The sequence below is a fragment of the Balaenoptera acutorostrata genome, chromosome 6 (genome assembly GCF_949987535.1).
Source record: "Balaenoptera acutorostrata chromosome 6, mBalAcu1.1, whole genome shotgun sequence".
Taxonomy (NCBI): Eukaryota; Metazoa; Chordata; class Mammalia; order Artiodactyla; family Balaenopteridae; genus Balaenoptera; species Balaenoptera acutorostrata.
In genome coordinates, this window is record NC_080069.1 from 22,772,581 (window position 1) to 22,795,671 (window position 23,091).

The 23,091-nt window shown below is 38.2% G+C and overlaps 1 protein-coding gene across 14 annotated transcripts in view; it reads right to left on the bottom strand.

The window, feature by feature from the left end:
• LOC130708441 (serine palmitoyltransferase 1) overlaps positions 1–23,091 on the bottom strand; it is a 65,781-nt gene that overhangs the window by 25,179 nt on the left and 17,511 nt on the right. For 10 of the 14 annotated variants that reach the window (XR_009008651.1, XM_057548710.1, XM_057548706.1 and 7 more), the window contains 4 exons: positions 18,199–18,331; positions 10,098–10,227; positions 6,472–6,561; positions 771–878 (listed from right to left, as the gene is read on the bottom strand). Coding sequence is in view for 13 of the 14 variants with exons in the window: in XM_057548710.1 (XP_057404693.1) it covers positions 771–878; positions 6,472–6,561; positions 10,098–10,227; positions 18,199–18,331 (461 nt within the window). In the remaining variant the exon portion in view is untranslated. Of the gene's footprint in view, positions 1–770; positions 879–6,471; positions 6,562–10,097; positions 10,228–15,107; positions 15,699–18,198; positions 18,332–19,305; positions 19,519–23,091 lie in introns of those variants that run through there. The other 4 variants (XM_057548716.1, XM_057548705.1, XM_057548717.1 and 1 more) reach the window with 4 other exon arrangements.

Sequence of the window (23,091 nt, forward strand, 5' to 3'; positions counted from 1 at the left end):
CTCTAGGTCTGTATGGGTAGAGGGATGCAAATAATCTAAGGTGAGTTTATATTTTATAGTTCAACATTTTAACACAAGCTGCAAAACTTTTATGCACAAGATTTGGAGAAAAGCTTCCTTCACATCAACCACACAGCGGTGGGTAAGGGCAGGTTACACAGTGGTCGGTGAGGACAGGTTCTGCAGATGGGCCCACACTGTTCCTCTCCGAGGCTCTAGGAGCAAAACCCACTAAGAGTAGGGCTAGTTGAGGCTCATTTCCTTTCAGCAAGAGAAAACATAAAAAACTCACTCCAGTTGTCTGGGACCTTGAGCGGCTTTGTGAATCCATGCTGGTGGTATTTCTAATATATATATATATAAATCACCCCCATACACACAAATAACAATACAGAATTTTAAATATTAGAAAGAACATCTTTTCACTGCTATGATACTTTCTAAAGGACAACTTAGAGAATTCTTACTGATTTTAAAGAAAAAATGGAAGGCAAATTTAACTGTTTCTAGAGAAGAAACACGGAAAGCTGGGATCAAATGTTACCGTGTAAACAGAACACAAATTCTATGATTAGCCACTGAGTTCCAAGGGAAGATGGGGACCCTGGTCTGGCTGACCCAATCCTCTGTGGGCTCAGTGAAGTGACAGACACCAAAGCTGCACCCTGCACATCGATGAGGAACACTGTCTTGTGCCCATGAAACCTGCCCAGCAGGATGGAACTGCATGGTTACTATATGAAGGAATGTTCCAAAAAAGGAGAGCTTACATCGATTCCAAAATGTTCAGTGACTCCTCGGCCGTGCTCCCCCAGGACTCCAAACGAAAGGCTTTCCTCCAGAAAGATCCTTGCTTTATATCTGTATTTTAACTTAACCTAAGTGGTAAATAAACACAACTTTAAAATACTGAAAATTCATAAAATTCATATTTGTGAATCTGCCTACTTGCTAAAATTTATTTGTAACCTCCAAATCAATACTTAGGGCATATGTGCAGGGTGGTGAAAAACTTTGAGTCACCTGAAATGCACCTTCCCAGCTGAGGTAACGGGCTACTGCTTCAGCTTATACTGCAAACAAGTGTCCTTCTCACATTCTGTTTACTGCCACATTTTTCGCATTTTGTGCTTTTCCTTGTGATTCTGTTGTTCACAACGGCCCCCAAGCACAGCGCTGAAGTTCGGCCCAGAGGGCCTCAGCGCAAGAAGGCTGTGATGCGCCTTACGGAAAACATGCGTGTGTCACATAAACTGCACTCAGGCCGGAGTTAGAGCACTGCCGGCTGGGAGTTCAATATGGCTACGTCAATGGTGTACACTAAATAAGGTGTCTTTACCCAGAAACACATATAAAACACGGTTATGTATTGAGTAACTGATGAAAACGTGGTGACTAGAGGGTTGCAGAAAACTAACTCTGTATTTGCCCTAGGAGCAAAAGTTCAGTATTTGGTAATTCAGTATTTGCAGCAGGTTTATAGAACATAAATATATATATACACACACACACACACACACACACACACACACACATATACACACACACTTTATAGAACATAACTACCATGAATAATGAAAATTAACTGTACTTTAGATGCTCTAAAATGATTCAATTTAACTCAGTAATATAGACAGCACAATGCCAATTTTTAAAGAAGGAACTGTTAAGACACTATGAGTATAGACATGTAATCTATCTGTTAAATACTGGTCTGATTATACATAAAAACTCCTAGGGAAATATTGTAAATATTCTTCCCTCAGAGGCACTATTCCAATTTAGATTCATTTTTTTAATCCAGAAAAAGTTTTCATTAATATGTTTTTTAATCTTTTTTTTTCCCCTTTGTTTTCCAGCTTATAAGAAAGTCCTTTCCCATCTAAGGTTTAGATGCATATTTATCTATATGTTCTTCTAATTATTTCATAAATTTTTTGGTTTATACATTGGGAGGCTGAACATATGTACAGATTTTTCCCCCTAGTGTTTAATTGATTTACCCTTTTATAATATGTATGTGATAAGTTTCACAGTTGAATTAAAATACAGTGATTATCAACCACTAAATTTTTATATATATAACATGAGAAGTTGGGCTCTTAAATCTTTCCATGGCTCATGTAATCTTCTCTTGTGCCAGAATCATAATTTTTTTAAAAAGGTTAATTAATTAATTAATTAATTAATTAATTTATAGCTGTGTTGGGTCTTCGTTTCTGTGCGAGGGCTTTTCTAGTTGTGGCAAGTGGGGGCCACGCTTAATCGCGGTGCGCAGGCCTCTCATTATTGCGGCCTCTCTTGTTGCGGAGCACAGGCTCCAGACGCGCAGGCTCAGTAATTGTGGCTCACGGGCCTAGTTGCTCCGCAGCATGTGGGATCCTCCCAGACCAGGGCTCGAACCCGTGTCCCCTGCATTGGCAGGCAGATTCCCAACCACTGCGCCACCAGGGAAACCCCAGAATCATAATTTTAATTATTAAATGTTTAATTACTATGATTTTTTCCACTGAAACTATAGAAATAATGCACAGAAATATATAAGATGGGTTGATGTCTCATATCATGCGTCTGATAATTTATTTTTTAACCATCAAGATTTTACAGGCTAGGGCTTCCCTGGTGGCGCAGTGGTTGAGAATCTGCCTGCCAATGCAGGGGACACGGGTTTGAGCCCTGGTTTGGGAAGATCCCAAATGCCGCGGAGCAACTGGGCCCGTGAGCCACAACTACTGAGCCTGCACGTCTGGAGCCTGTGCTCCGCAGCAAGAGAGGCCGCAACAGTGAGAGGCCCGCGCACCGCGATGAAGAGTGGTCCCCGCTTGCCACAACTAGAGAAAGCCCTCGCACAGAAATGAAGACCCAACACAGCCAAAAATAAATAAATAAATAAAGAAAGAAGCTTTCATTAAAAAAAAAAAAAGATTTTACAGGCTAATCTTGTGAATCAACATCAAATTGGGAGAGGGGTCCTCACTGGGCTTTTACCTGAATTTTCATTAACAATGAACAAACTAATTTGGGGAGAATTACATCTTTTCAATACTAATTCTTTCCCATCCATTAATAAGAGGTATTATATGACTGAGATAGTTTCTAAAAACCATGTTTTAGAAAATATTTAATAATATTATCCCAGTACTGGAACACAAACAGACAAGTAAAACGAAACAGGAATCCTTTTGTCAAACCCTAATTTGTATACTGTAATTTTACATACTCAGTACTTTAGGTACTTGATCTGTTCCTACACTTTACATTTTGTTTCACTGGCTGTATATTTGCCCATCAGTACTGATTTATTATTGTACTCCTGTAACATACAGTTCTAACATCTTGTGGCCGACTATCTCTCCTACATTATTCTATCAGTCTTTGACACTCACAAAAGGAAGGAGAGGAAAACAAATCTCTTTTATTGACATTTAGGATGTATCTAGATTTCCTCAAGAAATAGTGAAAAACTTAAAAAATAAGATATGAAACCTTTATTTTGAATCCTTATTCAATTGATAGACTCATAGATTCAGATTTTAATGGTCAAATGCAATGGTGGTTTATTACAGGAAAATCAGTGTAATACACCATACTAAGAGAATGAAGGATAACCACATGATTAACTCAACTGATGCAGAAAAAGCATCTGACAAACCCCAAACCTCTCATGAGAGAAGCATTCAACAAATAAGAAATAGGAGGGAACTTCCTCAACTTGATAAAGGACATTTATGGAAAACCCACAGCTAAAATCATACTCAATGGTGATGGCCTGAAAGCTTTCCCTTTAAAGAGCAGGAAGGACACTCACTCTTGTCACTTCTAGTCAACACTGTACTGGAAGTTCTAGCCAGAGCAATCAGGCAAGAAAAAAAAAGAAAAGCATCCATCCTTGGAAAGGAAGAAGCAAAACTAGCTCTATTCACAGATGACATGATCTTATATACAGAATAAGATCCACAAAAATACTGTTTCAGCTAATAAGCAAGTTCAGCAAAAGTTGAATGATGCAAGATCAATACACAAAAGTCATCTGTATTTCTATAATTAGTAGTGAACAATCCAAAAAGGAAATTAAGAAAACAATTCCATCTATAATAGCATCAAAAAGAATAAATAAAATACTTAGGAATAAGTTTAACCAAAGAGGTACCAGACTTTACAGTAAAAGCCACAAACAATACTGAAAGAAATTGAAGAAAACTAAAATAAATGGAAATACATTCCATGTTCATCAATGAGAAGACTCAGTATCATTAAGATGGCAATACTTCCCAGAGCAATCTAAATATTCACTACAATCCCTATAAAAAATCTCAATGCCATTTTTTACAGAAATGGAAAAGCTGATCCTAACATTCAAATGGAATTTCAAGGGACGCCAAATAACCAAAACAATCTTGAAAAAGAACAAAAATGGAGAACTCACGTCTTGATTTCAAAGTTTACCACAAAGCTACATGAATTAAGTAATTAAGCATGGTACTGGCATAAGGCTAGACATATAGACAAATGGAATAGAACTGAGAGTCCAGAAATAAACCCATATACCTACAGTCAACTGATTTCAACAAGGGTGCCAAGACCATTCAATGGGAAAACAATAGTTTCTTCAACAAATGGTACAGGGACAAATGGATAACCACAAGCAAAAGAATGAAGTTGAATCCCTCTCTCACAGAATATATAAAAATTAAGTCAAAATGGATCAAGGACCTAAAATAAGAGCTAAAACTATAAAAATATCAGAAGAAAACATAGGGGTGTATCTTTATACCCTGGATTTGGCAATGTATTTCTTAGATATGACACTAAAAGCACAAGCAACAACAAAAAACTAGATAAATTGGACTTTGCCAAAATTAAAAACTTTTGTGCATCAAAGGACACTATCAAAGAAATGAAAAGACAACCTATAGAATGAGAGAAAATATTTGCAAATCACATACCTGATAAGGGTCTAGTACCCAGAATACATAAAGAACTTTACAAAAAGACAACCCAGTTTAAAAATGGGCAAAGGACTTCTAGAGGCATTTCTCCAAAGATATACAAATGGCCAACACAAGAAAAGTGGCTCAACATCATTAGTCATTCAAGAAATGCAAATCAGAAATGCAAATATACTTCACACCTACTAGAATGGCAAAAATTAAAAAAAAAAAAAAAAAGTATACATTGGTAAGGATGTGGAGAAACTGAAACCCTCCTCCATTGCTGGTGGGAATGTAAAATGGTACAAGCCACTGTGGAAAACAGTATGGCAGTTCCTCAATAAGTTAAAAATAGAATTACCACATGATCCAGCAATTACATTGCTAGGCACATACATGAAAGAGTTGAAAACAGGGATTCAAACAAATACTTGTACATGAATGTTCACAGCAGCACTATTCACAAATGCCAAAAGGTGAAGCAATCCAAATATCTGTTAACAAAAAAACCAAAATGTGATACACCCACACAATGGAATATTACTTAGCTTTAAAAAGGAATGAAGAGAAGAGTAGCCCCTGCTTGCCAAAACTAGAGAAAGCCCACGCACAGCAATGAAGACCCAACGCAGCCAAAAATAAATAAATTTTAAAAAAAAGAAGAAAAAAGGAATGAAGTACGGATAAATGATGCCACAAATTGGATAAACAATGAAAACATTATAAGTGAGTGAAGCCATAGTCATATATTATATGATTCCATTTATCAGAAATATCCAGAATAGGTAAATCCATATAGACAGAAAGCAGACTGGTGGGGGCTAGGGGCAAGGAAAAATGCAGAGTGATTGCTTAATGGGTACTGGGTCTTCTTTGGGAGTGACAAAAAGGTTTTACAACTAGCTAGTTGATGAGTGCACAACGCTGTGCACGTACTAAATGCCACTGAACTCTACACTCTAAAATGGCTAGTTTTATGTTATGTGAATTTCACCTAAAAAAAAAAAACTCAATAGTCATGGTTTCTAAAGACAGTGTATTGTATCCCCTTTTAAAAAGCTGAGTTTTACAAAATACATATTATATGATTTCATTTATATGAAATTCTACAAAAAGCAAAACTACAGGAACAGAAAGCAGATCAACGGTGGCTTGCGGCCAGGAATGGGGTACTGATTACAAAGGGGCATGAGGGACTTCTGGAGTGACAGAAATGTTCTATATCTTGACCGTGGTGATGGTGATAGGGGAGTATACATCTGTCAAAACTTATCAAACTGTACTCTTAAAGTGAGTATATTTTATTATGTGTCAATTATACCTCAATAAAGTTGGTTTTATAAAACTCAGTCTTGATTACTCTTTAAAGGTCAGGGTTGGCATTTAATGTTAATCTACTTCCCTAGTATGATCAGAATGTGCTTATGATACCTATTAAGCAAAGCAATGCAGACATTATACATTAAAAATGGTCATAAACAAAAGGCCTAACTGCCAAATAGTCTGAATACTGAAATAATAAATAAACATGGTTGCTCACCAATTCTGGAAGAGGGCAAATAGTTCCAGTATTCATATATAACCCCTCAACTACAATGAAACGTCGAGTTACACGAGCCTTGCGAGGATTCTTTAAAAGAAAAAAAATAGATGTTTTAAATTTCAGTGACTCCAAATACAAAATCTGTTATGTGCTCTCTAGCACTTTCACCCTACAAGATTTATTCACCAAGATAAATCAACAAATAGATAGACTAAATCAATTTCAAGCTCAAGGTTTGAGATCCTGTTATTTTGAGATGAAAAACAGTGCTTTCTTCTCTCAGACATGTTTTCAGGTCACACAGTCAACTAGGAGGCCTCACACACAAACACAAACTTTAGACACTGAGAATACTAAAACACAAACAAAACCCTCCAAGCCCAGAATGACTGGGAAGGGACCCAAGGGAACTTTCTGGGGGAGATGGGGACGTTTTATGTCATGATGGGGGCCATGATACCTGGGCTACACGGGTATAACCACTGGTCAAAACTGTATAACTAGGACTAATGTATTTCAATGTAAATTTTACCTAAAATAAAAAGAACTCTAATGATGATGATGATAATCATCATCATCACAGAGATTGAGTGGGGAGTTAGGTGAAGGTTCAGATGATACAAGAGTGGCAGAATATTGAAAACAAAGCTGGGAGAAGGGTACAGGGGGCTTCACTATACTACTGTTTCCTTTGAATGTGCCAGAAATTTTCCTAATAAAAAGTTAAAAAACAGACAAACCCTGACCTCCCTTACTTACCAAAAAACAGATGAAACCCTTCTCCTTCCTGCCTCCTCACTACTGGTTCAAGTAAAACTGGACTATGACCTCACCCAGTCATGTTCGGGGGTGGTGCAGTGGAGGGACTCTTTCAAGTAACACACACCTTCCCACACCCCACTGACGTCAAATCACTAATAAACCACTCCCACTGCTGAATCTGTAGATGTTTCAGGTACGCTGCACTGAAAAAATTCCACAGAGTTTGCCGCCACCTTTCTACTCAAAGGTTTCTTGCCTCTAAGCTTCTAATGAACAACTAGAAACTCAAATATCAGAGCTATTCTTTAAGGGGTATTTTAGAACCCGCAGCTGTATGTAATACTGAAAAAAGTGTCGGCTGAAGCATGCGAAAGTTTACACCATTCTTGGTCATCTTCACTCCGTCCCTAAGTCAAACCTGAGGCTGCGGGTCTGCTGGGAGGTCACAGCTGAGGACCTGGGGGCATCCCGCCTCTCCCTGCCTTTAAAACACAAAGTATCTTTCTTATGATCTTAAAATACTCAATGAAGGAATATTTTATTTTTGGAATATTCTTGGGAAATGGAAAAGTTCAAAAAAGAATTTAACAAATGAGCTCGTTACACCACACACTGGTTAACTTTTTCTTGTAAATACATATCTTTGTAAATTACCTTGTTCAAATCAGGATTTTACCGCAATCGTTCTAGGACCTGAGTTTTTAAAATATTATGTTGTGAACATTCTCACATTATTTAATATTATTTAAACCATGATTTTAATGGAGATTTAATATTCCACCTTGTAAATACACCGTAAATTATTTAACTATTCCCACAGTGCTGGATTTAGGTTGTTTCCTTCATTTTGTTTTTTTACATCACGTGAATACCCTTCGATCTCTGACACCATTTCTGATTCTCTTCTACAGATAGCACTCCAGAGGGTATAGATATTTAAGAATCCCAGAATATACCTGCCCATTTACCCTCTAGAAAGGCTGTGCCAACTGAAGCTCTCCTCAGAGTTTTTGGAAGGCCCTTTGTACATCAGTGTGGCACGGATTATTACCATAAAAAGTTTTCCCTAATTGGACAGGCAAAAACTCTTACCCTAATTTCTGTAACTGTTAGTGAGGTCAGACTATTTTCTATTTGCTCAGTTATCTGCATTTCTTCTATGAACTGCTGTTTTTACCTATTATCTTTTTTTTTTAAGAAGGATTAATATGGGATAAGAGAACTCTATAAGAAAAGGAATGAAAAAACATATGAACTCCATTAGTTGGGAAACTGACAAAAAGAGTTTGATCCAAACTCAGATTATTTAACCTACTTTCAAAGGAAATATAAGCATCTAAGTACAAAATATTTAAAAATTTAACATTTATTATTTTTGTGAAAACAAAATTAAAAAAGAATTATTTCTAAAAACCAAAATGTAATTTAGAAAGCCTACTCTTGGCAGGAATATGTGGTATAAATTAATTAGTAAAAAGGTAAAAACTATAAAATGGAAATAAATTTTAAGATAACTTTATTTCTTGTTATTCATTAAAAAAAAAGTTCCACAGATTATAAATCTTATACAACACACGCACAGAACTTGAATATGTTGTCTTCCAAATTTGTACAATGCTAACTTGGCGAAATAACTCTACAGCAGACTGGTTCATTGGTCACACTTTCTAAGGCAGTGTTTTTCAATACGGTAGCATTCTATTACTGAATCAGAAAAGGGACATCTTTTTACAATCTGTAGAAAGAATTCATTGGTGGAATGGTCTCAATTTTAAGATTTTCCCTATACATTCTTCTAAATTGTATACTTATAAAACACTGTCTGTAGCACACCTAGCATAAAATAGCAGAAGTCTATGCATATTCATCACAAGAATGTGTATAATCATGAAGTGCTGCTCTTAGGCTATCACCTAAACAAAGATGACAGAATCCAAAAGGAATAATTCAAATATCTGGAAAAATGGAAATTAACACAAAATTAAGGATGTGATGAGCATTTTTATCAGTTACTCTAGTAACGGATGAGTTACACTGGGAAAGTCCACTTGAAAGTGGTGTTTGAGAGAAAGGATGTGGTGACCAGGTTCCCAGTACACTTCACACACAGTGGTTCCTGCTGCAGAACCACAGACCACAGAACTACCTTCTCTGTTCATGTTGTCAGGGGCAAATAAATGCTAATTCTAACAGTGATGCTTTGAACACGTTTCCTCTGTTCCACTCTCTATCAGAACAACAAGGAGCAAGTTCCACCTGCCTAATTCCCTCCCTGTCCCAAGGGACTACACAGGTGCTTGAGAAGAAGTGTAAATAGGTTGCAACGTAGAAGGAAACCATGCTTGAGGCAGCTGCTTCCCACAGGGAGCAGCTGCTCAGAGATCTGGGATGAGGTTGGGGTAGGGAGAAAGAGTCTTCACTTTGTTCATAAATTCATTAATTAAGATCTGCCGCCATGGTTTCTTCTGGTGAATTGATACATGATTTATTCTGATATGAATAAGCCTATTTTGAATTCACTAGATACATCTTGTTAATGCCCTAATGAGTTCTGTTGTTACTTCTGTAGAGTTGAGTGTACATCCCTCCACCCCCAAAATGCATGCTGTTTTTCTCTCTTTTAGAAAGCTGCCTAGATAACCTTCCCCCAAATTTGCCATATATAATTATGGCAATGATGAGGCAATTACTATCAGGCTTGACTCTCTAATCTGAGGTACATTTAATAAGCAGAAACACCCTTATTTAATGTCCACATGTGATCCACAGGCAAGTTTTCATGACAAATTACCATTTCATTTATAATTTAGCTGGTTAGAAAGTACAAAAGAACTGTGTAATTTTCTTCAAAAGAATCATACCTTTTGATCTTCAATCTCTTGTTCTTTCAATAGTCGCTGCAGGTCATCCATATCATTATGGTTAAATAGCTTAATGTCACTACGTGATGCCTGTAATCCCTTCTGAATAGCAAAGCAGGCAGCTTTATCTCTGCAAGGAAGAAAGACCCACCAAATTGGGGTTTAAAGGGTCTTGTCAACATTCTCAGAAAAGGAATGCTTGCTTTTGTAAGTTGACCAACATGCACTTGTTAAACTGAAAATGGCAAATAAATAAAACATGTTTGAACATTAATATATTATTGTTTGCACTTCACTCTGCAAACCTTTCCACATAACTACCATACTGATCCTGTTCCACGAAGCAAACTCTTGCCATATTTTGACCTCTGAGAAATCAGCATGCATCTTACTATACAGATGGCATATTAGTTTATTCAAAGTACTTTTCTCTTTCTGAAAAATAAATGAAATATTGGTGCATCTCACCATCAGTGGCATCTCTGATTTGACTGGCCACCACTCTGCCATAACTTTGCCATCAAAAGGAATACTGGGTTACTGACTCTACATAACCCAGGAGAGAACTCTGAGTCATGCAGATTAATCTTCAGTAAGATCTCCTAAATTGAGTTAATGGGGGGCAGGATATATTTCTTAAATTAAGTGTATTATTTAAAAGTACATGCAACACTTCTGCTTCTGAGAAAATAGACATATTTTCCCTATTTTTCTCACTGGGTACAACCAAAAATCCTGGACATCATGTATAAGACAAACATAAGATGATGCTGAAAAATGGAGAGAAAAGGCAGACCAGCGAGGGATCTGAGAAATGACATGAAACAAGTTCCTGGAATTTCCTAACTTGGAACTGATGCAGCTGGCAAACTGGAAATGCCAACAGGCGAGACAGAAAAGCTCTGACAAAAGTCTGCTCTCTGTAGCCAAACGGACAGGAAAGGGGGCAGCCCAGCAAAGGTCTCTACTGCAGCCAAACCACAGAAAAACCTGGGCCTGTCCCCTCCACACTAGCAAAGGCTGAGAGGGGGACCCAGACTCTAGCCTTCACGAGGCCATAACAAGGCTCCCCAATACCCCTGTGGGAGCTGTCAGAGAAGGGAGCCAGAACTTGTATCTCCGTTGGGTAGTAACAAGTGGCTCCCACTGTGGTGTTAGTGAAGACCATGTGGAGAGACCTAACTTCCAATCTCCTGCAGGGAGAGACACTCTCCCCTGCCTATGCTTAGGCTGTGTTAGGGGAGGCTCAGACAAGAGTAGGACTCTCACCAACAACCAGAAGAAATGAAAATAACCCCACCTCAGTGTCAGTGGAGGCCCCGTGGGGACCCTGGACTTGTACTTCCACCTGACAGTAATGAGGCAGCAGTGCCCCCCTGCCCTTGTTGGAAGACTGTCAGAGAAAGCCAATTCAAACAGAAAGTTTAAATAAAGCATAAACTATAACAGCATAATATGAAACTGTTCATGTTTCACTTGTCATACCAATAACCAGAAAATATCAAACAATGAAAAAAAAAGAAAAAAAACAATTAACAAATGCCAGTACTAAGATGACAGAGTTGTCAGGATGATCTGATAATGACTTTAAAACCATCATGATAAAAATGTTTCATGAGTAATTATGAACATGCTTGAAACAAATGAAAAAACAGGAAGCTGCAGCAGAGAAAAGGAAGATACAAAGAAGAATCCTGTGGGGATATTAGAACTAAAAAGCAAAAGAGTCAAAAGAAAAAGCATAGTGGATGAATTCAGCAGCAGAATGGAGAGAGGAAAGAATCAGTGAGCTGAAAGATGTAACAGTAGAAATCAAGTCAATGTAAATCGCAGAGAGAAAGTAGACTAGAAAGGAAAGAACAGTCTCAGGGACCTGTGAGACTACAGTAAAATATGCAACATTCAAGTCTGTAGAGTTCTAAAGAACAGAATGAGGGTGGGACTAAAAAGGTACTTAAAGAAATAATGGCTGAAAACCTATAGATTAAAGAAGAGGCATAAAACTATAGATTAAAGAAGCTGAGCAAAATTCTTGCAGGTAAACCCAAACAAATAAATGCCAATTCAATTATAGTCAAACTTCTGAAAACTAATGACAAAGAAAAAAATCTTGAAATCAGCACAAGAAAAATGACACCTTACATGTAAGAGAAAAGCAATTTGAGTGACAGTAGATTTCTCATCAGAAATCATGAACACAAGAAAAAAGTGTCCCAATGTATTTCAAATGCTGAAAAAAAAAGACCTGGCAACCAAGAATCCAAAACTAGCAAAAATATCCTTTAGGAATGAGGGGGAGAAGACATTCTCAGTTGAAAAAAAAACTAAGAGACTCTGTCCCAAGCTGACTTCCCCTAGAGGAATGGCTAGAGAAAGCTCTCCACATAGAAAAAATAAATAAATAAAAGAATCTTAGATTATCAGGAAGGAAGAAAGAATACTGTAAAAAGTATGAACAAACACACTAGGCTTTTCTTCCCCTCTTGAGTTTTCTAAGTCATTGTGGATGGTTAAAGTAAAAATTATAACACTATCTGATGTGGTTCTCAAAGTGTTTACAGGAAATACTTAAAACAACTGTATTATAAATAAGGAGAGTAAGGGGATGTAAAAGAAGATAAAGGATTCTATAACTGAACTGGTAAAATAACACCAGTAGAATGTGATAACTTATGTGTACATACAACATCATACTTACAGCAATGACTAAAAAACTATACAAAGGGAAACACTTGAAAACAAATAAATAAGATTAATAAAAATGGAACTCCAAAACTCATTCAATTAACCCTGAGAAAGGCAGGAAAAAGAAAAAAGAAAACAAAAAACAGAGAGAACAAATAAGAAACAAAAAATAAAAATTGGGAGATTAAGATCCCATATATCAATAATTACATTAAATGTAAATGGCTAAAATATACAATTTAAAGACAGAGTGGCAGAGTGGATTAAACATGCTGCCTATAAGAAATTCACTTCAAATGTAATGAGATGGGTAGTAAGGGAATGTGTGTGTGTAGGGCGCACTGAGGGCGCACATCAGCACACACATGTAGTTATATATATATATATAGTTATATGCTATATATATGTATGTATGTTATATACAATAATATAGGTAGTAAGGGTATACATATATATTACATACAATAAACACATGCAAACATTCAAAAGGGAAAGCAGAGTGCCTATGTTAATATCTGATAAAGTAGACTTTGGAACAAAGAAAATTACCAGAGACAGAGAAGGATGTTATATAATGATAAAAAGACTCAATTAACCAGGAAAACTTATCCTAAATATGCACCAAATAACAGAGCTACAAAAGATAAGACACAAAAACTGATAAAAGTGAAAGAAGAAACTGACAAATTACAACAACTGACAGAACTACCAAACAGAAAATCAGCAAGGATATAGAAGAACTCAATAACACCATCAACTAGGAAGATCTAATTGTCGTTTATAGAACACTCCATTCAGCAGAATATTTTTTTTTCTATTTAATGATAATGACAAAAAAAACATTTCTCTCAAAAGGTAAATAAAGTTTCATATGTAAATTGCTTTTTGTCTCACTAAAACTTTTATATAAGTATACTTTAGGAAGTTGACATGCAAAACTAGCGCTCTCTCTTACTGGATTAAAGGATAGAAGTGGCAAATGAACAATTTGTATGTTTTTTCTGGTTTTTAATTTGCATATCAGTGACTTTTAAAAAATAATGATCAGTGTAACATTTGATCATTGAATACTATTATATGAAAAACAGAAATGTATAAAGAAGGAAATTAATCACATGTGTCCTATCATGGAGTGATACCTTCTCACTGGTGTCCTCACGTGGCCTTTTCTCTGTATTTGCCAGAATATTCTTTTTTACGTGACTATGGAACATATTCCAAGATAGACCACATCATGAGCCATAAAACAAACTGTAACAAATTAAAAATTTCCAAATGCTTGGAAACTAAACAACACACTTCTACATAACTCATGGGTCAAAGAGAAATAAAACACAAAAATGAACTAAACGAAAATGAAAATAAACGCATCAAAATTTGTGGAACACAACTATAGCAGTGATGACAGGGAAATTCATAGCACTAATACATTAGAAATGAGGAAAAGTCTCAAATCAGTAATTGAAGTTCTCACCTCAAGAACCTAGAAAGAGCAAACTAAACTGCAAATGAGCAGAAGGCAGGAAATAATACCAGAAATCAGCAGAAATGAAAACAAAAATACAACGTAGAAAAATCTATGAAACAAGGAGCTGATTCTTTGAAAAGATCAATAAAATTGACAACTCTCTAGCAAAAATGACAAAAAAGAGAGCAGACAGAAATTACCAGTTAGGAAGGAAACAGGGATCTGCAGACATTAGAAGGATAGTACGGGAATATCACAAACAATGCTACACATACAAATTTGACGATTTAGAAGAAATGGACCAACTCCTTGAAAAACACAAACTACTTCAACTCACTCAATATTTGAATAGCCTTACAAGTACTAAGGAAATTAAATTCATAGTAAAAATACTTCCAAAAAAAAAAAATCTCGAGGTCCAGCTGTTTTTACTGGAGAACTCTACCAAACATTTAAAGAATTAACAACAGTTTTATACAGTTTCTCCAGAAAATAAAAGAGGGAACACTTTCAAATTGACTTTATGAAGTATTACCCTGATGCCAAGACCAAAGCCTAAAAACAGTAAGTATGGTAGCATCAGGGAAATATAGACTAAAACTACAATGAGATATCTGTACACACCTATGAGAATGGCTTAAAAAAAAAAAAAAAAAAAAGCGACAACACCAAATGCTCCTGAGGATGTTGGAGAAACTAGATCACTTATACACTGTTCACGGAAATGTAAAATAATACAGCCACTCTGGAAAAGTTTGGCAATTTCTTAAAAAACTTAACGCACAATACTTTATGACCAGCAACTGCATTCCTTGGCATATACCTCAAAGAAATGAAAACGTATGTTCACAGAAAAAGCTATACATGAATATTTACAGCACCTTTATTTGTAATAGCCCCAAACTAGAAACAACTCTGATATCCTTAATAGGTGAATGGTTCAACAAACTGTGGTGTATCCATACCATGGAATATGACTCAGCAATCAAAAGGCACAAACTCTTGATTCACATAACAACCCTGGAGAATCTCCAAATAATTAATGCTGAATGAGAAAAGCCAATCCTCAAATGTTTTACCTACTGTATGACTCACATTTGTACAATTTTTTTTTTTAAATCTATTTATTTATTTTTGGCTGTGTTGGGTCTTTGTTGCTGCGCACGGGCTTTCTCTAGTTGGCGGCGAGCGGGGGCTACTCTTCATTGCGGTGCGCAGGCTTCTCATTGCGGTGGCTTCTCTTGTTGTAGAGCACGGGCTCTAGGCATGCGGGCTTCAGTAGTTGTGGCTCGCGGGCTCTAGAGCGCAGGCTCAGTAGTTGTGGCGCACGGGCTTAGTTGCTCCGTGGCATGTGGGATCTTCCCGGACCAGGGCTCGAACCCGTGTCCCCTGCATTGGCAGGCGGATTCACAACCACTGCGCCAACAGGGAAGTCCCTGTACAACAATCTTGAAATCATGAAATTACAGAAATGGAGAACAGATTAGTGGTTGCCAGGGGCTAAAGAGTGGGTAGGGTAGAAGGGATATGGGTGTGGCAACAAGAGGGATTATCTTGACTTTATCAATGTCAACATCCCACTTTTCAAACTGTATTACAGTTTTGCAAGAGGTGACCATTGGGGAAGACTGGGTAAAGGGCACATAAAATCTCTGTATTATTTCTTACAAGTGTATGTGAATCCACAATTATCTCAATATAAAACATTTCATTAGAAAAGGGTACACAAAGTAATATACAGACAGAGTGACAAGGAAAGACTTAGGTATATAAACAACCATTGTTCTGAGACCTACTGGCAAAGCATTATCACTGTTTACTACAAAAGAAAGAAAATAAAACATCGAACATATTGTCTATGCCTAATGAATTTATCAAAAACAATTTGTCAAATAATTTACTAAACACCATTTTTACCTCTAGTGTTCCTACTTTCAAATGAATTTCAGGTGGAATATTTAAAATTATGTATAAGGGAATAATTAAGTTGTCTAATGACTCATTAGAAACTGAAGTTCTAAGACACCAGGCATAAGATTTGAAAGTGAGTTTAGACTAGGTTTCCTAGCAGTGAAAACCAAAAGGACAATATAGTATTTATTATCTGACAAAGGAAGCATACAAGTTCAACTGTAACTGTAAACTTCTTCTGGACTTTAAACTCAAAAAGGAATTTATGGTGGGGGCTTGTATAAAGCGATATTGGCTGACACTGTATTGTAGTTGTCTGCAACTATGCTTTATTAAAAACCTAGAATCACTGTTTAAATCACTGGCTCTCAAATTTGTGATGAGTCTTTATTATTACTGATTTTTTAAACTATGTGCAAGAAATTAATAGAAACATTCATTTTCATGGTCACATTGGGAAACAATTCTACTCAGGCCCAGGCCATGTGCTGGAGTGCTCCCAGGTAACTGTCACAGGGCTGTGGGGAAGAATGGGACACAAGCGCGCTGAAAACCCCCAGGAAGAGCCAGCCCTGCAGCGTGTGCTTGAGCTTGTTGCACTACAGGTGCTCCGACAGTGAGTGAGAAGCAGCAGGATGGTACAGGGACTGAGGTGAGCCGGGCTCTGAAGTCCAGTCACTTGGACCCCTCTTTTGCGCTCCAGCCTCCGTTCATTCTCTCACTGAAGGTATTTACTGAGCACCACTAAATGGCACATGCTATCCTAGGCAACGGGCTGGTATGAACCGTTGAAAGTGGTGTAAAAGAGTACAGTGAGCGTGAGGCAAGCTGAGCCAAGAGCAGACGGTGTGGGCGCCCATGAGCACACACGCACACACCTGCATATGTAAGTTAAGGGAGGCTTGAGAAACAGTGATTTTGACAGGCACGTAAATGCCTGCGTGGTCATGGATTCACAAGGATACCAAACTCCTCTGGCTGTAAAATTTTCTCCACATGCAGCAAGGGGTCTTGACCTGGTCTGAGAGCTTGGGGAAGGCTTTCCTGCAGAGGTGGTACGTGTGCAGGATGAGCAGGAATTAAGTAGGAGATGAGAGGAGGAACAACGTTCTAGGCGTAGGGACTTAGGGTCTTAGCACGTGCAAAGGCCTTGAGGGGAAACTAGCATATAAGGCTGGTAAGGCTACACAGCATGACCACCTAAGGGGAAATGGTAGAAAATGGGCCTAAAACAGTAGTCTAGAATGTACAAGATCACAATAAGAACTTGGATATTTATTTTAGGAACAATGGAAGCTCTTAAATGGAGTGTCTGGTTATGGTGTCAAAAAGGAAAAGAGGAAACAAAAGTCACTCTGAGACCTAAATTAAGAGAGTCATTTAATAGTCCACTCAAAAGATAACAGAGGCTCGGGCTAGTGGCAGGTGCTCCTGACGGGTATAACCAGCTGCCTGGGCTATGCCAGCCCTCACTCTACTCCTCTCTGCTCTTCCCCTCCACAGTAAAAAGCAACACCATACATCTAGTGCACATGTATGCAAGTGTGTAATTTGTTCCTGGAAAGTTAAGGAAGTCTGCAACTCATGACTTCTATATTCTTAACAAGCCATGAAGCAAGATCAGCAGAGACCAAGAGTTGCAGCGAGGGTGCTGAGAAGTGGAGTGACTTCATCAGGTAGTATGAGTGGCTATGTGGGCTACGACCATGGACTCACAAGGACACCACACTGTCACAGAGCTGCACAGGGAAAACAGAGGGCTGGTCCCCTCCTACATAAGTTTGGCCTTCTCAACATCAATCAATAAAATCATAATGGCAGATAACAAAGTACCGACACCTTAAGGCATCCTTCCAGTGGAGGTCTCACTAATTCTGCAGAAGTACTTGGCTGGGTGACTATATATTTCTTTAAAAATGAAAAAAAAAAAAATCAATATTATTTTAGGCAGATGACCTCTAACAAAGGAATTCTCTAGGAGGGCCAATATTATTTCCAAAGGAATTCTGATAAGAAATGTCAGTAAAGATTACTTACACAAACACAATGTCCCCTCTCTTAGAGTAAGCAGGAATAGCACTGGCTATGGTGGCAAATCCATATGAGTATATAATGGCTTCTTCTGTCTTCATAAATTTTGCCAGGCGGTCTTCCAAATCCAAGTGCACATCTAGTTCAAGAGTACAAAGTTAAATGGTTAAACTGTCTCATAATTCTTTTTCTTTGACTAAAGAATAAATAAAATAACATAAGCAGTTTAGCTATTAATACTGTCACCTTGTGGTCAAAATGTAATTGTTCTTAAGTTACAAGTCATACAATATCTACTAAGATAATTCTGGGCCAAAACTGTTTCTATACTCTGTGAGCTGAATCAGCTACTCATTTGTCTATAAATATGTGACTGGGACAGCTCTGACTCTAGGTTTTGCTTTTATATCACTCTAGCAATAAGAATTCAAGGTCCAGTGACCTTGCCTGCTTTAACTTCCCTCAACCAACAATGCCAAGACTTTACCAATGTACGACATTAACTTATTAACGCCGTTTTGCATTTTAGGAGAAGTGACCAAACCAGGCATGAAGACAACTGTCAACCAGCTTTTAAAAGGAAAAGAAAGAAAAAAGAAAAGTAGTTAAGTTAAAAAGAACCCCACATACTCTGCATCAAGAGACAGGAACTTTTTCAGTTGTGGTGGTCACTCCTCTAACAGTTTGTGTCAGCACTTAGTTGTGGCACCTGCCATCACTCTGCAGTACTGAGTTTCTGTCTAAATTTCTTTTGAAGTGTACTGGTGAATTCAAACGTATAGTACAAAGAGAAATATGGCCCTTTTATGGAAGCAGCTTAAGAAGAATGTTGATGTAATTATAGGGATAAACTGTAATTATTAAACTGGTATTTTTTTTTCTCTCTTACATCATCGTTCCATATAGCCTTTCACCTTCCCAGGCTAAGCCATGAGGCTTCACACCCTGGGATGGAGGGACCAGCGATGTCTAAAATAAATAGTGTACCAGCTGGCTGTGAACTGGAAAACTTCCAAGTGTCTTAAAATGAGGCAGAGAAAATTTTTTAAAACTTTCTTTAGCTCTTTTAACTACAGCAGGACCCAAGTCTGGAGAACGAGATCAGAGTTTTACCACATGCTCTGCGCAAAGAGAACTCAGAAGTTGATACAGGAAGGATGCAGCCAGGCCCCTCCAGCCTTGGAGCTTCATGGGAGAAACGAGGAACTCTGAGGAGTAAAGGCAGACTTTCAGAGCCGTGGCATGTCCACTGAGGGGAACTCAGAAGTGTAGGCAGTGGCAGGGGGACCCAGACGTTCCCCAGTGAGGGGCGGTGGAGAGGGCTGATGGCCCGGCAGAGCCCTCCGGCTCAGATGTCGAGGACCTGTGGCTGGGAGCCTCGCTCCAGGAGACCCCTTCAGCATCAGCCTTCCCTCCAAGTATGCCCCTCCCTACCAGAGACATTCCTGGTGAGAAGGGGGAGAGGGAAAAGACCTGCAGGACTGAGATATACAAAAGAAACAACTTAACCCAGCTGGATACAAGGCTGGACACTGAGTGGACTAAATATTTCCAACAGAGACCTGGTTAGCTGTTAAGTGTGAGATTTCCACCAACTTCCAGGGAGGAACAAGTGAGTAAGGTCAGCTCAGCAACAGGAATAAACAACTTTTTAGAACATTCGAATAAAGTGTCTAAAATCTGTAAACCCACTCACTGATTTATCAGAGGCAAGTTAATCTTACTGTGATGCTTTTTAACCAGTAAAAGACAAAATTAAGAATTATAAAAGATACAACTTCACAAAGGACTAAATTTTAATAAGTAGTTAAATGAGGGCTGTCCAACAATCTCATTCAATTGTTAATCAAACATTTAGTAAGTATCACATAAAAATACTCTGATAAGCACTGGATCAAAGAGAAATATAGGGTTTCTGCCACTTGACAAAGTGAGACAGCTAAGAGAAGCATCTGGCAGCTGTCAATGGAGAACTCGGAGCCCAGAGGGCAGATACAAGGCTAAGCTGTGCCTTCTCTCCCCTGGTCTGAAGCACTTGGGTCCCTTCTACACTCAGAACTACAACACATTCACAGTGACTTCCGACTAAAGGCGCAGAGGTCCCTCGATTGTGAACCAAAGGCTGCTGGGGTGGGCGCCAGCTACTGAGTGAGAGATGAGACGACACAGAGGGTCCGAACGACACCTCAGTTTGATGGCAAGAGAGGTATAGTGAGGAATTAGAAAATTTAGCAGCAATATCCAAATAATAAAATAAACTGAAGACCACTTCACTTGTAGACTTCTTAAAGGATGATATAGAATTGTGAAAATGAACTATTTATCCCATTCCAATTTATCCCATCAAGTAATGATAAACAACTAGCCATGCTTCTTCCCATTTATAAGTTAAAATGTATACCAACATAGCTTATTACATAAAAAACACATGAAATACCATTTGATTTCCATTACCAATCAGGTAGTCATTTTTATAGAAGTGACACTTCCATTAGAGCAACACTAAATAAATATGAGATTTCACAGTAACGTGTAGAAGAATGCATCCCGGTTGATCAAAATGGCACCAAAAGAGTGCTTAGCTCTTCAAGCATCAAATCTGTGACATCAACACCACCAAGTCTGAAGACTTGATCCTGCTCCTGACTGCCCGCCCTTCCACGAGATATGCTGCCAGGGAAGTGTTGCAGGCAAAGTCTGGCAAGAACGAGGAAAGCAGCAAAGCACCAGAGAACCAGCTACGTCCATGCAGCTGAGCACGGGCGTGTCTCAGGCATGTCTTCCTTTCCTCTTTGTTAGCGCTCTCTGAGCACCCTGCCCACAGATAGGTCCCCACCACTCTGCTGCCTCTCACTTCTGATGAGACAGGAGGGCAGGTCCCCCATAGGAGGCCTCCTTCAAATTACAATGCTGCCTCTGAACTGGGAATTATCTATCCCAAATCTCAACAATTTAGCTAGCAGATGGACAACCCAAGCCACAGTGAATTGCTCTCATTCAGTATCTCCATTTTAAAAAGAAAAAAACATGCTATGGATACAGACAAACTGTTTTTGCCAACTACAAAAAAGGATTTTAAATCATTCTGTAGCTCTAAATGACTCTCCTCATTGATTAGCAATAAAACAGTAAAACAATCTTGGCTTTGTTTTAGGGCTTTAGAGTTAGCTACCCAGTTGATAAAAATTATGTTAGTATTCTCATTATACATACTCATAGCCATTTTTATGTCATTGCCATAAAGTGGTAAGAAGAATCCCTCTACAATAAATCAATGACTTACTGGTTCTTGCCTAGTCCCAAAAGTTTAAAAAAGATGGGCCTTTCCTCCTCCTATCTAAAGACACTGGGTTTTAGCTGATGTCAGCCTTGCAAAGCAGGTTTTGTGACAGGTAAACACGGACAGTTGCATAACTTCTTTTGATGTCTGATAGCTACTCTGCAAGGAAGAAACTCTTAACCCAAGGGCGGGGGAGGCAGCAAACAGAAAAACTACCAGGGCATGTTCTTTAACTTTGGATGCCTATCTTCTGTGTGTATGATCCATTTCAACAATTAGTGCCACAGATTTGCATGCGTCATTCTCTCACTCACTGTTAGGAACCAATATGGTAGGCAAGAGGCCACGGAGGAAGGTGACCAGAAAGCCTCTGTGTCTTCTCAGCACTTGCTGCCCTTTCTGGCACCTTGCTCCCTCACCAGAACGTAACAGATGGGAGGCAAGGCCAGGGCAGGATGCCCCACACCAAACACAAGGCCTGGCCATGGCAGTCATCACAGGGGGTTCAGATCTGGGCTCCCTCATTGCCAGGTGTGAACCATGGACAGGCCCAAAACTGCTCTGTGCCTCTCAGGTCCTTCCCCTGTCAAATGGTTAACAGTTCTACCTGCCTCAAAGGATTGTTAGGAGAACCGCAAGAGAATGCTTATAAAACACTCAGAACAATGTCTGGCATCGAAAAAGCAACATGCTGGTGTTTGTTCAATTAACTCAATATTTGTAGAATAAAAAAAAGTAATCTTTTAGAAGGAAAAAAGGTACGCTATCTGCTAATTAAGTTATCCAAATCCTGGATATTTAAGGACTATCTTATATTAAAGCCACTTGTTCAAGTTCCTATTTATCAGAATAAAAGGAGGTATTATGGCCTTCCTGATTGTTTTTCAGAGGAAAGACTATGAAATACCCAACTTTAGAACAGTTTAAAAACAACCAACTATATTTTCTCTTAAAATCTCCATATTTTTGTGTTACATACTTTTTTTAAATCCCTTGAGACTTGGACAATTTTCTTAAAAGTACAAATATCACCTATGTACTCATTAGAACATTAAAAACAGTGCTGAATGTTTTCCAGAATGTTTTCACATACGGTATCTTATGTGATTCTTACCAAAATGTTCTAAGTTGTGCAACTAAGATCATTCCCTGCCTACACTGCGAAAACTACAATTCCATGACTGGTAGGAAGAAGTGGCAGATCTAGGAATTTTATGACCAAATGCCCTTCCTACTAAAACATGCAGTCATGGTCCTACAACAGAGAGAAAATATTTTTTAAAATAAACAAATGAACAATTGTTTACTATTGGCTCTAGAACACAATTACATGCCACTATCTCTCACCATGAAACTCTGCCACTAATTGTCTTTTGATTTAGTTTAAGACCAAAGAGTCAAGTAGGCATCATGTATGCAAAGCAGATCCCAGGCACAGGGATAAACCACATGTAAATGAGATCTGAATGCATTACAAACAAAACAATCAGAGAGGTTCAACAAGAGAAACTATCAAAGTGCATAGGGGCCCCATTAGCCTTAGAGGAAAGGAAGGCTCCACAACCTGATAAAATCACTTGACTGATTCTAAACTACACATTAAAACAATAAGATGAGAA